Consider the following 12,520-nt stretch of genomic DNA (forward strand, 5'->3'; position numbering starts at 1 on the left):
CCCAGAGACCAGAAACACAAACTAACCCTTTATATTCTTAACACACCTTAGGCGGATTTAAGATTTTCTTTTCAAATGTTGATATAGGGGAAAAACATGGTCTCCCTTACTCACCAGCCTTGACATAGAAGGTACCTGTGCAGAAGAGCAGGAGCAAAGCAGTTCTCTGCATAAACAGAGCAGATAAGCTAGTCCATGTGTATTACTATATCAATGAAGACCCGTGCAACAGTGTTGTGCATCAGCTGCAGATGGAATAGAGTGGATCCGGTAATGCCTGTTTAATGCAGTAGTTCAGTGTGGAGAAGATTGGTGCCGTCTTAAGCTTCAGTTTCAGAAAACTGTTATTAGTGTCTAGTTATAGCCACTGTAGTATTTGGGGGACCAATAACAAATTCTGAAAGCATTTGTTGTCACTCCAGTAATCCTATCTCCGTATCCACAGGGGGAACTGGCTTATGATTGTAAACGGATACATTTCCAACCTAAAGATAGAAAGTGTCTACACAATAATTCTCAGATTGTTACCTCCTACTTCTTACTCCAAGCAAAGTGGGTGTGGCAGCTGTGCAGAAAAATAAAGACTGCACTTTGAGAAGAGCAGGAGCAAAGCAGTTCTCTGCATAAACAGAGCAGATAAGCTAGTCCATGTGTATTACTATATCAATGAAGACCCTTCTAAGTGTCTACACAATAATTCTTCCCCTGCCTTCAGCTGCTCCATCAAAAGAAAGTGCATTTTCTTGTTCTACATGTTCATACAGAAAATTCACACGAGACCAGTTCGACTCTTTATTACAAATTTACTATAAACATGGTACAAAAGTCACACATGTCAAACCTTTGACTGAACAAATATGGCTTTAAAATGTAACCTCATATTTAAAATATATTACAGTCAGGACATTAGACATTGTATGCACTAGCTCTGTGCTACTCCTGGTTATGACTCTACAGGTTAAACGGTTACGAGCATATCCTAAAATGTGTAAAGTGTTTTCCTAAAATATTTCATTAAACTTTGAATCTAGCCCTTTGTTTTAAAATAACTTCCCACTTGCTTAGACACAGTGAATTATAGAGAATTGAGGCTGTGGTTTGAATCAGTCAGTATGAACAACACCATACCGCCTGATGCTGTCCATCATGTTCACAGTGTAAAAAAATTAAAACGGCTCTATGAGATATTGTGTTACTTGGTTTAAATACGAGAACGTTAAATACATCTTTTCCACTGACGGTGCCCAATCCGGAACATAGTTTCAGCATTTCTACTCTAAAACGTAGATCCCTGTGGCGACAGCACGAACTCCACTGATAATGGCACATTTAGTCTGCCATGATTTTCTTTCCCCTAAAATTCCATCAACTTCCGCCATTTATGCTCTGTTATTTTTCCCACCAGTCATCTGACCTACTTCTCAAATCTGCCACAATGCGAGTTGGATTTCAGAAGACACTAAAAGAGAAATAAACCATGCACCGTGTCTGTGCTGTAGTAACAATGGGTGGAGCACTGCAGCAACAAAGCCTGGGTGACGGGTTTCAGTCCCACTGGGTCAACCATACAGAAACTCTTCTTTTGCTTTGTCTTGTTGTGCTGATGGTTTTCTTAAAACTATTTTTGAAAATCATGTGTTTTTAGCTATAGCTCACTTTAAGTTAGAACATTAGGCTTCTGGGTGGGGTCAGATGTGGGGAGGGTGGGCTCAGGTTCAGCGATTGTGGGGGCATTGAAGCTGACCCGGACGTCCCGCGGGTAAAACCCCTGAAGAACCCCATCTACAACCACATCTGGAAGACCTGCAAGACAAACTTTGCTTTAAAGAAACTTTCCATATCTGCAGTAAAGCACCAAACAACAAAACTAATTTCTCCATGCCGTGCGTTCACCCTACCTGAAGTGCTGTCGGTGAGATAAGGATCCTGAAAGAATCCCAGCACTCGCTGATTGGTAAACTGATAACTGAGTAAGTGAAAGCAAAACATAATCGATTGATTTCATGCAATGAGTGTGAGTTGGAACTCAGCTGTCATCATTCGTATAAAACACTGTTTGCACAAATACTGAGAAACAGGAAATACCAGTAATACTCCCACCTGTCATCTTGGCTGTCAAGTTCATCAAGCGATCTGAAATCAGAGCAGATAATTACTAAATACTGCCAAAAATTTCGAAATGAAATGCTTTGTGATGCTGCATAGTTGGCCATTTTATACAATGGAGTTTGCAGGGATGGACGACTTTTAAAATGAGCCACTCGAGGGACTGCAGCTTTTGTCACTTGCTTCAGATTCCCAAAACCAACAGGTAAAAGAATGGTGGCTGGTTCCATCTTTTATATACAGACCATGTTTTTAAGGATTTATTACATTTACAGTATAATTTAAAGAGACACAACTAATAAAGACTAGTGTGCCTACATATAGCACACTAGTCTTTATAATTAGTTGTACCCTACACATGCTGTGTGTTCTGTAGGAGCAGCAGGGACTTAACAGAGCCTCATTAAATGCACTGTGGGGTAGAGTCAGGGTTGCTACTGCTCCAGATAGCTGTTTCTGAAGATTTATTATGCTGTCACATTGCCCCCCATGACCATTAATAGAGGCGCTAAATATAGCAAAATGTCCGGCTTCTCCAGACTGAAGGACTTACTCCATGCTGCTCTTGTTCCCCGTGTGGAAATGTCTAACGTGGAGGAAGTCCAGCAGCACCTGCGGCACATCTTCATACTGGTAGATGACATCCTGGAGAAAAAAAAAGAAGAAGAAGAAAAAAAAAGAAAAAAAGCATGTTTTCTTTAACAGTTTTTAGGGGCAAAACATCTACAAGAAAGGAAAAAAAAACCCACCTTTATTTAGACAGTAGTATAACCACATAATATTATAAAGTGTGATCTTTCATCAGCAGAAATATACATAACATTTACCCCGGAGCCCGTCACAGGAAAACACTTCCTCAAACCTGAAAAGTGTTTATTAAATTCAAAGTTTCAAGTCAAGGTCAGTGTAGCCGAAATCTCTGAATTCAAACTGTTCTAAACTTTCAGTTTCAAGCAGTTTTTTCTGTGAATAATGCAAAACTAAACCATTAGAGTACACAAATATAAACATTTGGAGTTACAAAATGAGAATCACAGATCCATTGAACTAAAGTTTTGTGCGTTACTCAGTGAGGTCCTTGCAAATTTCTTTGATGCCGAGTAAGTGTCAGCTGATGGGGTTTTATCTAAATCTAGTCACGGTTGAATAATGGTTCAAAAGATCAATTCTATACAGTTCAAGGAGCACGATTTTACATTTGGTTCTGCATTAAATGAACAGATGAACAGAAGCCAATATGGGGGAAACATGCTCCCTCTTTCTAGGCCCTGTCAGTACTCTCGCTACAGCGTTTTGAATCAGCTGAAGCCTTTTCAGGGAGTTTTTAAGACATCGTGATAACAACAAATTACAATAGTCCAGCCTAGAAGTAATAAATACATGAAGTAGTTTATCCAGCATCACTCTGAGACAGGATGTCTCTAATTTTAGAGATATTGTGCAAATGCACGAAAGCAGTTCTACATATTTGTTTAATATGCACACTGGGGAACAAGTGAAGTTGTTCGTTCTTTTTAACATTTTCTAGTAAGAGAAAGTTTGGGTTCAAGGATAGTTTTCTACTACTTCTGTATCAATATTAGAATAAATTGAGATAAACAACACGTTCCAAAGAGAGGAAAGCACACATCAACACTTTGAAGCCCGCTTCTCATCCTACTGAGCTGTTTGTCTTCACACTTAATCAGTCACATTTTTATGATGCTAACAGCAGGAACAGATGGGCAATTGTTGTGCTGGTCCAGAAAGGTTAGCTTCACTACCCAACAAATTAGAAAGAATTTAATTTAGAACATAAATAATAAATAATCTGATCTAGTTCTCACTTTGTAAGAAATCGTCAGACCATCTACTCTACATGGACATAATGTTGACATCGTTCCATTTACAGATCAGTTTTTGCAGTTTCACACTGACCACCTGTCACCTGGGAGCAGTGTTGGTCAAATTACTTGAAAATAGTAATTAGTTACTAATTACTGAATACTTCTCCAAGTAATACTATTACTTTACTGATTACTTATTTTCAAAAGTAATTAGTTACTTTATTACTTTTTAAAAACATGACACACAACCTGAAGTCAAAGGAGCTTGGAAAGAAAAGCGTCTGGACTTCTTTAAGTTGCTTGAAGACGTTTCACCTCTCATCCGAGAAGCTTCTTCAGTTCTAAGGTCAAATGGTGGAGAGTCCCAGATATAAACCTAGTGGGAGTAACCCCCCACAGAGGGACAAAAGGACCCACTGATGATCCTCTAATCACCTGAGCCAAGGTGTGAAACTGGGTGTGGGTCCCAATCAGCCAGGTGTGAGCTCTTTGTGAAACCTGGCCCCACCTTATCATGTGATTTCCTGACGTCAGATGTCCCAGGATGTGAGTGGGCGTTAAGGCGTCTGGGGAGGGATCTCAAAACTGGATTATAGATGGCAGAGAGTTGGTGTCATAAACCACCGCCTCTGTTCAAAGATGGTCGCTCACAGTGGACACAGATGGCTTCTTTGACGACGATGCCCTGGATGACTGAGAACCTTCACAGACGCAACCTGAATACGTTATAAAGCAACTGACCTTTCAGCCCAATTCTTTTATTCTTCTATTTTATATTCAATATAACATTGAATCAAATGAAAAAGTCTCTTTTTAAAACTTGTTTTATTAGTTTTAATATTTGAACATTATGCACATTGCATGAAGCAAATTAAATTATATGCAACATTCTCCGACGGGAAGAAATTTGTTGAACATTTAAACCTATTTTCTGCATATTCTGCATAATTTTTTGTGTTTACACTCGCTCTTTCAAATAGATGCAAGTAAAACACAGCAGAAAATAAATAAACTTACTAAATGACTTTGATCTGCGACTAAACTGATGCTCCACATCTCCTTTATCAGGCTGAGGTTTATTTTTCAGATGTCTCCAGTTTAAAGTCTCAGAGCTCTAACGTGCAGCCGTCACATTAGAAATAAACAGCAGCACATTCAGCAAAAAAGTAATCAAATTAAAGTGTTTATTTTACTGCTCTGTGCGCTAAATCACCAGAATAATGATTTACTGCAGCATGTCCTTTTATAACAGTGTTGCATTTTCTAATGTTCTTTAGAGATTTTTAATCGCCGTTTCATTTTCATCTGATTGGAGTAGGTAGCGCTCATAGAAAGAAGAGTCATTTGATCTTTGAAATGCCTTTTTTTTAGATCGATCAGATGGTGCCAACACACCTCTTTCACATGAATGTGCAGGGGAAGCTTTGGTTTTACTTGGCCAGTTGATAACCAGCGTTGAGTGACTGCATAACCTCTTTTCCACTGTTGGGGTAAGTGAATCCAGATAACGCAGAAATACGTTGGTTATGTTGAACCCACTTCGTAATCAAAGCCTCAGATGTCTTACCTGGACATAATCTTCCAGCTCTTGCCTCCTCTGCTCCGGAGGTTTGGTCCTCAGATGTTGGTTCCTTTTGCTCGGGAAATCTGGAGTCTGGACGATTTTCCTGAGCTGTATGTGGTAGCAGCACAAGAAGCCTCAAACATTTCAAACAGACAGATCTGGGTCCCATTTAACATCCTTATCATAGTAAAAGCAGCTCTGGTCATAAAACAAAGATCATACTTTTCTGTGGAGATTTTGAAATTCACTGTTTCTTCTCAGCACAAAATGTTTCCTCTCGTTGAACAAGACTTCAATTCTGAAGAGCTGCAAATAAGAGAGCAGGACACACACAGAGGATTCCTTCTTTAGTCACTACTGAGGCATGTGGGTCTTTCTAAAAGGTGGGAACTAAGTGGTAGAAGTTGCGTTAAGTGTTGTGCTTCTCGAAAATAAAATGATGAGCAGGGATTAGGTAATAGCGGAAGAAAATGCAACATGACAGAACCTGCTGAACTTCAAACCGAGCATCAGACTTGGGAAAAGGGTGACTTTGTTGCTAGCAGTAGTCAAAGCTCGTCATCTTAATCTGGTTTCCTGAACATTACAAAGAGTTTACTGCACGGAAATTTTAGACCAGGCACCTCTGGGATGTAGTGTAACAGTAGATTTACATCATGGATGTACAGCAAACAAATTTGAGGCAACAGCGTGATGCTGTTACATTTATGAGGCAAAATCTCTGATCTCTGTTTCCAGCACCTTCTTAAATAGAAGTCTGCTCTGAAAGCAAAAGAGAGTCCAACTGAAAATTGTAATTATTTTTCCTTACTAAGAAAAGCATGTAAGCCAATTGTCTTTTTAAAAAAAAAAACCCAAAAAAACCCAAATGTGTATGTTATGTTTTAACAAATGGTTTTTATTATAGTGCAGTTCACTTACACTCAGGTTTAAGAAACAAAAGAACAACTGAGTGAGACGAATCCTTGAGTTACAAAAGTCTATTCAGAATGACAATTTTTAAACAACTAATGTGAAATTTCCTGCAACTTATGAAAAAACAAAAACAAAAGAGGGCCTCTCCTGGTACCAGCAAAATGTTACTAATGAAGTGAAACAACAATCAGGCGACTGTGGGGCTCCACTTTGAAATAAAGACATTTTCTTTTGTATGTCACAGACTGGTTCATAATACAAGAACATGACTTCTCCACTAGTCGGAGGCACAGAGCTTCTGATTTCACTCTGCAAATTCGATATATCCACTTTTTCTTTCCTTCACAATGATGAGTCAACTTTTAAATAGAGTTAGTATGCTAACATGTACATATCTTATATATGACTACTTTGTATGACTGTCTTTTGCTATTTTCTAACATGGAAGTAGCCCAACGTTGTTATAAATAACTACCTGTAATTTAAAAAAAAAAAAAATTGTTAAATAACTTCAAAGAAATCTGAATTTAACGTGTGTAAGCTGTGATTTTACTGTAGCACAGGGAATTGGAACAATCAAGAACAATTATAGTGAAGATGGAAAACTAATTAAAAAACAATTTAAAAAAAAGAGAGGACATTTTAGTGTTTGTTAGTTTGATAAAATCTGTTGTCACAACCCGATGAGCTGTCGGTGGATTAATGAGACTTTGAAGGTCTACAAGGCTGCGAATCACCTGCTTTCAAAAGTTCTGGTTTTATTGTAGTAAACATTAATATATATATATATATCGGCATACAATAGCAATATAATAAAAATAAGAGAGACTAAAACTCTGAGGTTAATAAAAACTAAACCACTCTGGAAACCAAGTGAAACTAAACTGAATGAAAAACATAAAAAAGCTCAGGCTTCACACGGCTCTGAACGCTCAGCTTCTACTCTGTGATCTGTGGGATGTCAGAGAGACAGGATATTCTTAATATGGTCATCTCAAGTGACCAGCCTGAGTCAGTGCTACTACATGTTTTAGCTGTGTAGATAGCATTAGCCTTTAGTCATATATGAAATAATCATCATCATAGGATTAATACATTCACACACATTTATAGTACACATATTACTATTAAGCAGTTTGGTTAAAAGTGGCATTAAACAAACTTTATACCGGTCTGACTTACAGTTTGGTACCCTGCATCTTCTTTCTGAGGATATAAAACTCTTCATACTTGTGACATGCTTAGACCAAGTCCTTTTGCACTTCGCTCTCCAATGTGCGCCTTTTTCTTGTTTTGTATATATTCCTCTTGGCTGTATATATGCATTCTTCTGTTTGCTATTTTTTTCCTGCTGTCTTTACTATTTATACTTTTTGACTCCTGTGCAGTTGGCGTGGAACACCCATAATTTCGTTGTACATGTACAATGACAATAAAGGACTATTATAATGTATTCAATTCTATATCCTTTATCAGGCCCTTCAGATGTCTCTTGTTGTGAGATGGAGGGAGCGTGACAATTATCTTTCCAGGCTTTTTCATCAAATTTTGAGTTTGTGATGTGAGCTTGACAGGCAGAGTGTCACAAATATGGGGAACAATGGGACTGTGGGCTACTCTTGATTGTGTTTGAGATGTTGTTGATCCTTTCATTTATGGCACAGAAACCATAACAAAAAGCTTCTTTGCAGTGAAATGAAACCAAGTGTTTAAAAAAAAAAGTGTCTGCTGCCACCACGGTCTGAGTTGCTGTTTCAATCTTTCAGAATTTTTCCACGGTTCTTCCTCTTCTGGTTGATCTCTACTGTCACTATATTTCAAGCCCACTTTTCAACCAATCAGCAAACTGCTTACACACAGCATCATCAGCCTCCTCATACCCTGTTACTTGTTTGGAGAAATGCATGCAAGCATGTCTGCTTAGGCTGCATACCCAAGAAACCTCAGTCTGCGTGAACAGGGCACAAACAAGGTGCCATCGTTTCTGCTTCAGAAGGTTTGAATGGCAGGTTATTGGAGCACTGTCTCCAATAACCTGCCATTCAAACCTTCTGTTTGTGACAGGCAACCAATCACAGTGAAGCTGGCTTAAGAGAGAGAGGAGCTTAAACTGTTTTTTTTTGTCCAGACAGAGTCATCCTCTGTCTGGGGAATTTAGCTTTGAGGGATTTAGAATATGACCAATATACCAATAAGGATTGTTTTGAACAGTGAATGCAACGTTACTCTAGTAGAATCCAGGAAAATAAAGAAGATAAAGCTGAAATGAGTAGAATAGGTCCCTTTTAAAAAGTGCTATGATGGTTTTATATTGCTATTTTATTGTGAAGCACTTTGGTATACCGTTGGTTTTTAAATGTGCTATATAAATAAATTTGTATTGTATTTGAGACTCTGACCCCTTCTTAAAGATGTTCCTGCAGCAGAGGAAGTATAACTGAAGTCTTACATGCATATCTAAGAATTGATCGTCAGTTTAAGTTTTCACTTACAAATAATATAAAGATCTGATAAATTTAAAGAATAATGTGCAGAAGGATTGTATAAATAAATAAATAAATAAATACCAGCTCAGCAAACTTCAACCTTAAAGTGTAGTTCTCAGGTTAATGCATCAACAATTACATCTAGTCACATTATAAGTGAGAGCGGCTGGGCTTCAAGTATTTACAGTGTAAAATCACAGCAACTAGGGCCACAGTTACTGTGAGTTGCTGCTGCGTTTACTGAGGAAATCACCTGAACGCATTTAGTAATAAGGATAATTGTATTTGTTGTTGCAAGAAAAAAATTGCGTAATTCTTGCCACTCTGGAGTGGAAAAAACCCCTGAGCTGAACTCACTGTCACTCTTCCTGCAGGTAGCCCGGCTTACCTGGCGTCCCCGGAAGACAAAGTTTTACTGATTATCAAGCGAAAAAAAGTGCTTGTGTCCAGATAAACCGCAGTCGTAATTTCATCCCGCTGGATTTGCGCAAAAAAACCCAAAACAAAAAAACCCGATAACACTAAAATGCCGCGTCCTCACCTTTTTAGTCTTTCCCGACTCATCCACCTCCTTCTCCATCGATGGTATCGACACTTGAATCATGGGGAAACTTTCCTGCAACACCATCGGACAGCGGTCTATAATCTACTCGCTGCCGCTGACTGCAGACAGAGCGGTAACTCCACGCACTGTTCTCCGTGTCCGGAAACTCCGGGATAAGGGTCAGTGTGTGCGCTCTGTAGGTCTCCGCTCGGTTTCCTCCTGCGCCCCACCTACACACTAATTGGACAAACCCATCCACGAGCTCCTTCTGGCACATTAAAGGCACAGATCAGATTTTAGGACCCGAAGCGTGACGGTGGGCAGCGTTGACTGGAGTTTCTGCGCCAGTCACGTGTCCACCACACAGTAGCAGGGATGCAGTGTGTGAGGGTTTTAGTGCTCGTGTAGTTTTCTGTAATTTTTCGGCTAACATCACTATTATAGTATCTAAACAGTTAATAACAGTGTCTCAGCTTGGTAACTTCTGTCTGTTTGTATAGCCTCACCATACCATACTGGCTACTTTGTTAAGTATAACTAATACAAAGAGCCACCATATTTCTTTGTTGCATGAATTCAACAAGGTGTTGAAAACATATCGCTGAGATTTTGGTCCTTGTTGACATAATAGCACCACAGAGTTGCCGCTTATTTGTTGGCTGCGCATCTATAATGCAAATCTCCACCACCATATATCACAAAGGTGCTCTGTTGGATTGTGAATCTGAGTCCCATGAACTCACTATCATGTTCAAGAATCCAGTTTGAGTTTATTTGAGCTTTGTGACATGATGTGTTATCTTGCTGGAAGCAGCCATCAGAAGATGGATATACTGTGGTCATAAAATGATGAACATGCTCAGCAACAGTCCTCACTTTTAGTAAACTGACTTAAAGTAAAATGACCTGGGTAAACTTTATTTTTATTTTTTAACAGCCCTCTGTATCTTTAGCATCATTATTACATCCATACAATATTGATTGTAAATAAGGTTAGCACGTTGTTAAAGCAGGCCATACAAAAGGCGTCATACGTTTTGTTGAGCCGTTGTCCAGTTTTGGTGAACCCATGTGAATAGTAGCCTCGGTTTCAAGATTGATGTATGTTCAGAGGCGCTGTTCTGCGTAACTTAGTTGCATTTTGTACTAGAGAACCACCACGTACTGGATAGTTTCTGTTATTCAGACCTCACTCTGTAAACCCCAGCAGATCAGCAGAAATACTCCAAACATCCCGTCAGGCTCCAAAAACTATGCCATGCTTAAAGTCACTTAAATCACTTATTTCCCCCATTCTGATGCTCAGTTTGAACGTCATCGTCTTGACCATGTTTACATGCCTAAATGAATTGAGCTGCTGCCATGTGATTAGATTAGAAATTCAAACATTCTGATTAGGTTTGGATAAAACAATAACCTCACTCAAAAGTTTAAAAGCACCCCAAACTACCTTTCTCTAGTAAAGCTGAATCAGCTGATCGATGCATATAACAATCTAAGTTTAAACTAACTGTTTAATAAATGGACAATGGCATAACAACATGCAGTTCAAACAATGGACAGTGTTATTTTATGTCATGTTTCACTGATGTTTTGGCCAATTAAATCCAGCTTAGATTCACCTGCAAACACAACTATGCTATCAGTCAGTTATATGTTTATGGGTCAGGGGTGGGCAACTCCAGGCCTCAAGTGCCGGTGTCCTGCAGGTTTTAGATCTCACCCTGGGTCAACACACCTAAATCAGATGATTAGTTCATTATCAGGCCTCTGGAGAGCTTCAAGACATGTTGAGGAGGTAATTTAGCAATTTGAATCAGGTGTGTTGGATCAAGGACACATCTAAAACCTGCAGGACACCGGCCCATGAGGCCTGCATTTGACTACCTCTGTTATAGATTATGGTTTATGAACACAGTCATAAATCCTAAACCTCAGAAGACCACTGAGAAGATTTATGGATGGAGTGAAGGAGGACACGCAGAAGGCTGGTGTGAAAGAGGAGGATGCTAAGGATAGAGACATGGTGAGGCTGAGGCAGGTGATTTGATGTGCACACACCTAAAAGAAGAAGTCAAAACAAGAAGAAGAAGTTGTGCTTCATGCAAAAATCTGTGCACATTTTACTATCTCAGTGGTTCCACTTAGGTCTCTATGAACTCTTGTTAGAAATATCTGACTTCTCTAACCTCATGACTTTTATTTACTTTTGTCACAGACAGGTAGATTACACTGGGGTTTTATGCAGGGCTGAAAACATGTACGGTAAAGCTTTCACAGTAATATAAAACTGTAAACTTGTAAAAGCCAGATGAGGGCATGCAAATGTCTAAGGATATGTTTTTATCTTTGTTTTTACTGGTAAAAACTAATAAGAGGGCCGTGAGTTAAGAGCTATAGCTATTGCTATAGAAAAACTATAAAAGCTTTGGAGGTGGGTGCATTCCCTGTGTAAAAAGATTATCACAAATCTACCAGCTCTCAGAAAGCAACACGGTCACATGTCACTTTCAAATCCAGGTTCACTTCCTGCTGTTTTCTGAAACTCAAAGTAAAACAAAAAACTGCTGGACATAAAAAGGGATGTAACCCCGGACCACACGCAGCACACAACTGTACTCAAATCCTCTGAAAATCACAGCTTAAACACGAAAACCAGACTGCACGCCCAAATCCTTTCCCCCTCAACAAACAACAACACGTAGCTGCATGTGGTTCTTCCACCACATGCAGCTACGCTTCATGTTTTCATCTCCTCCACAGTCACATGCTCTGTGTGTGACCTGTCATCATGGGATTAATATCTTCCCATCCCTATTGTTGCTCACTGCGTTTAAATGTAAGCAGACAGCAGAACTGACTTAAGCAACATTACGTGAGGATGTGTGACTTACAGTCATAGATCAGAGTGGGGAAAAATATAACACACTCGTCTGCCGCTCACGTCATCACACGTTTAACTGTGGTGAGTCTTCTGCCTGCTAGGACAAACTCACTGTGCCTGAAATCCTGGCGTCAGCACACACACACACACACACACACACACACACACACACACACACACACACACACACACACA

The 12,520-nt window shown here is 39.3% G+C and overlaps 1 protein-coding gene across 1 annotated transcript; it reads right to left on the reverse strand.

Moving 5' to 3' along the window:
- Positions 1–779: 779 nt before the first annotated feature.
- Positions 780–9,778, reverse strand: snx22 (sorting nexin 22). The gene is made up of 7 exons (XM_005931683.3): positions 9,439–9,778; positions 5,719–5,802; positions 5,500–5,604; positions 2,660–2,751; positions 2,101–2,133; positions 1,899–1,966; positions 780–1,803 (listed from the first exon to the last, which is right to left on the reverse strand). Exons 1-7 carry the CDS (start codon positions 9,523–9,525, stop codon positions 1,658–1,660), a joined length of 615 nt encoding a protein of 204 aa, XP_005931745.1. The 5' UTR covers positions 9,526–9,778; the 3' UTR covers positions 780–1,657.
- Positions 9,779–12,520: the final 2,742 nt, after the last annotated feature.

Source organism: Haplochromis burtoni, unplaced genomic scaffold (genome assembly GCF_018398535.1).
Source record: "Haplochromis burtoni strain Fernald_Lab_line unplaced genomic scaffold, NCSU_Asbu1 Contig_145, whole genome shotgun sequence".
Lineage (NCBI taxonomy): Eukaryota > Metazoa > Chordata > Actinopteri > Cichliformes > Cichlidae > Haplochromis > Haplochromis burtoni.

Coding starts and splice junctions, on each gene's coding strand:
- snx22 (XM_005931683.3), bottom strand. CDS start 9,525: ATGGTGTTGCAGGAAAGTTTCCCCATGATTCAAGTGTCGATACCATCG. Junction 2,134..2,659: donor GGGAACAAGAGCAGCATGGA/GTAAGTCCTTCA, acceptor CTCTGATTTCAG/ATCGCTTGATGAACTTGACA. Junction 1,967..2,100: donor CTTGACAGCCAAGATGACAG/GTGGGAGTATTA, acceptor TCACTTACTCAG/TTATCAGTTTACCAATCAGC.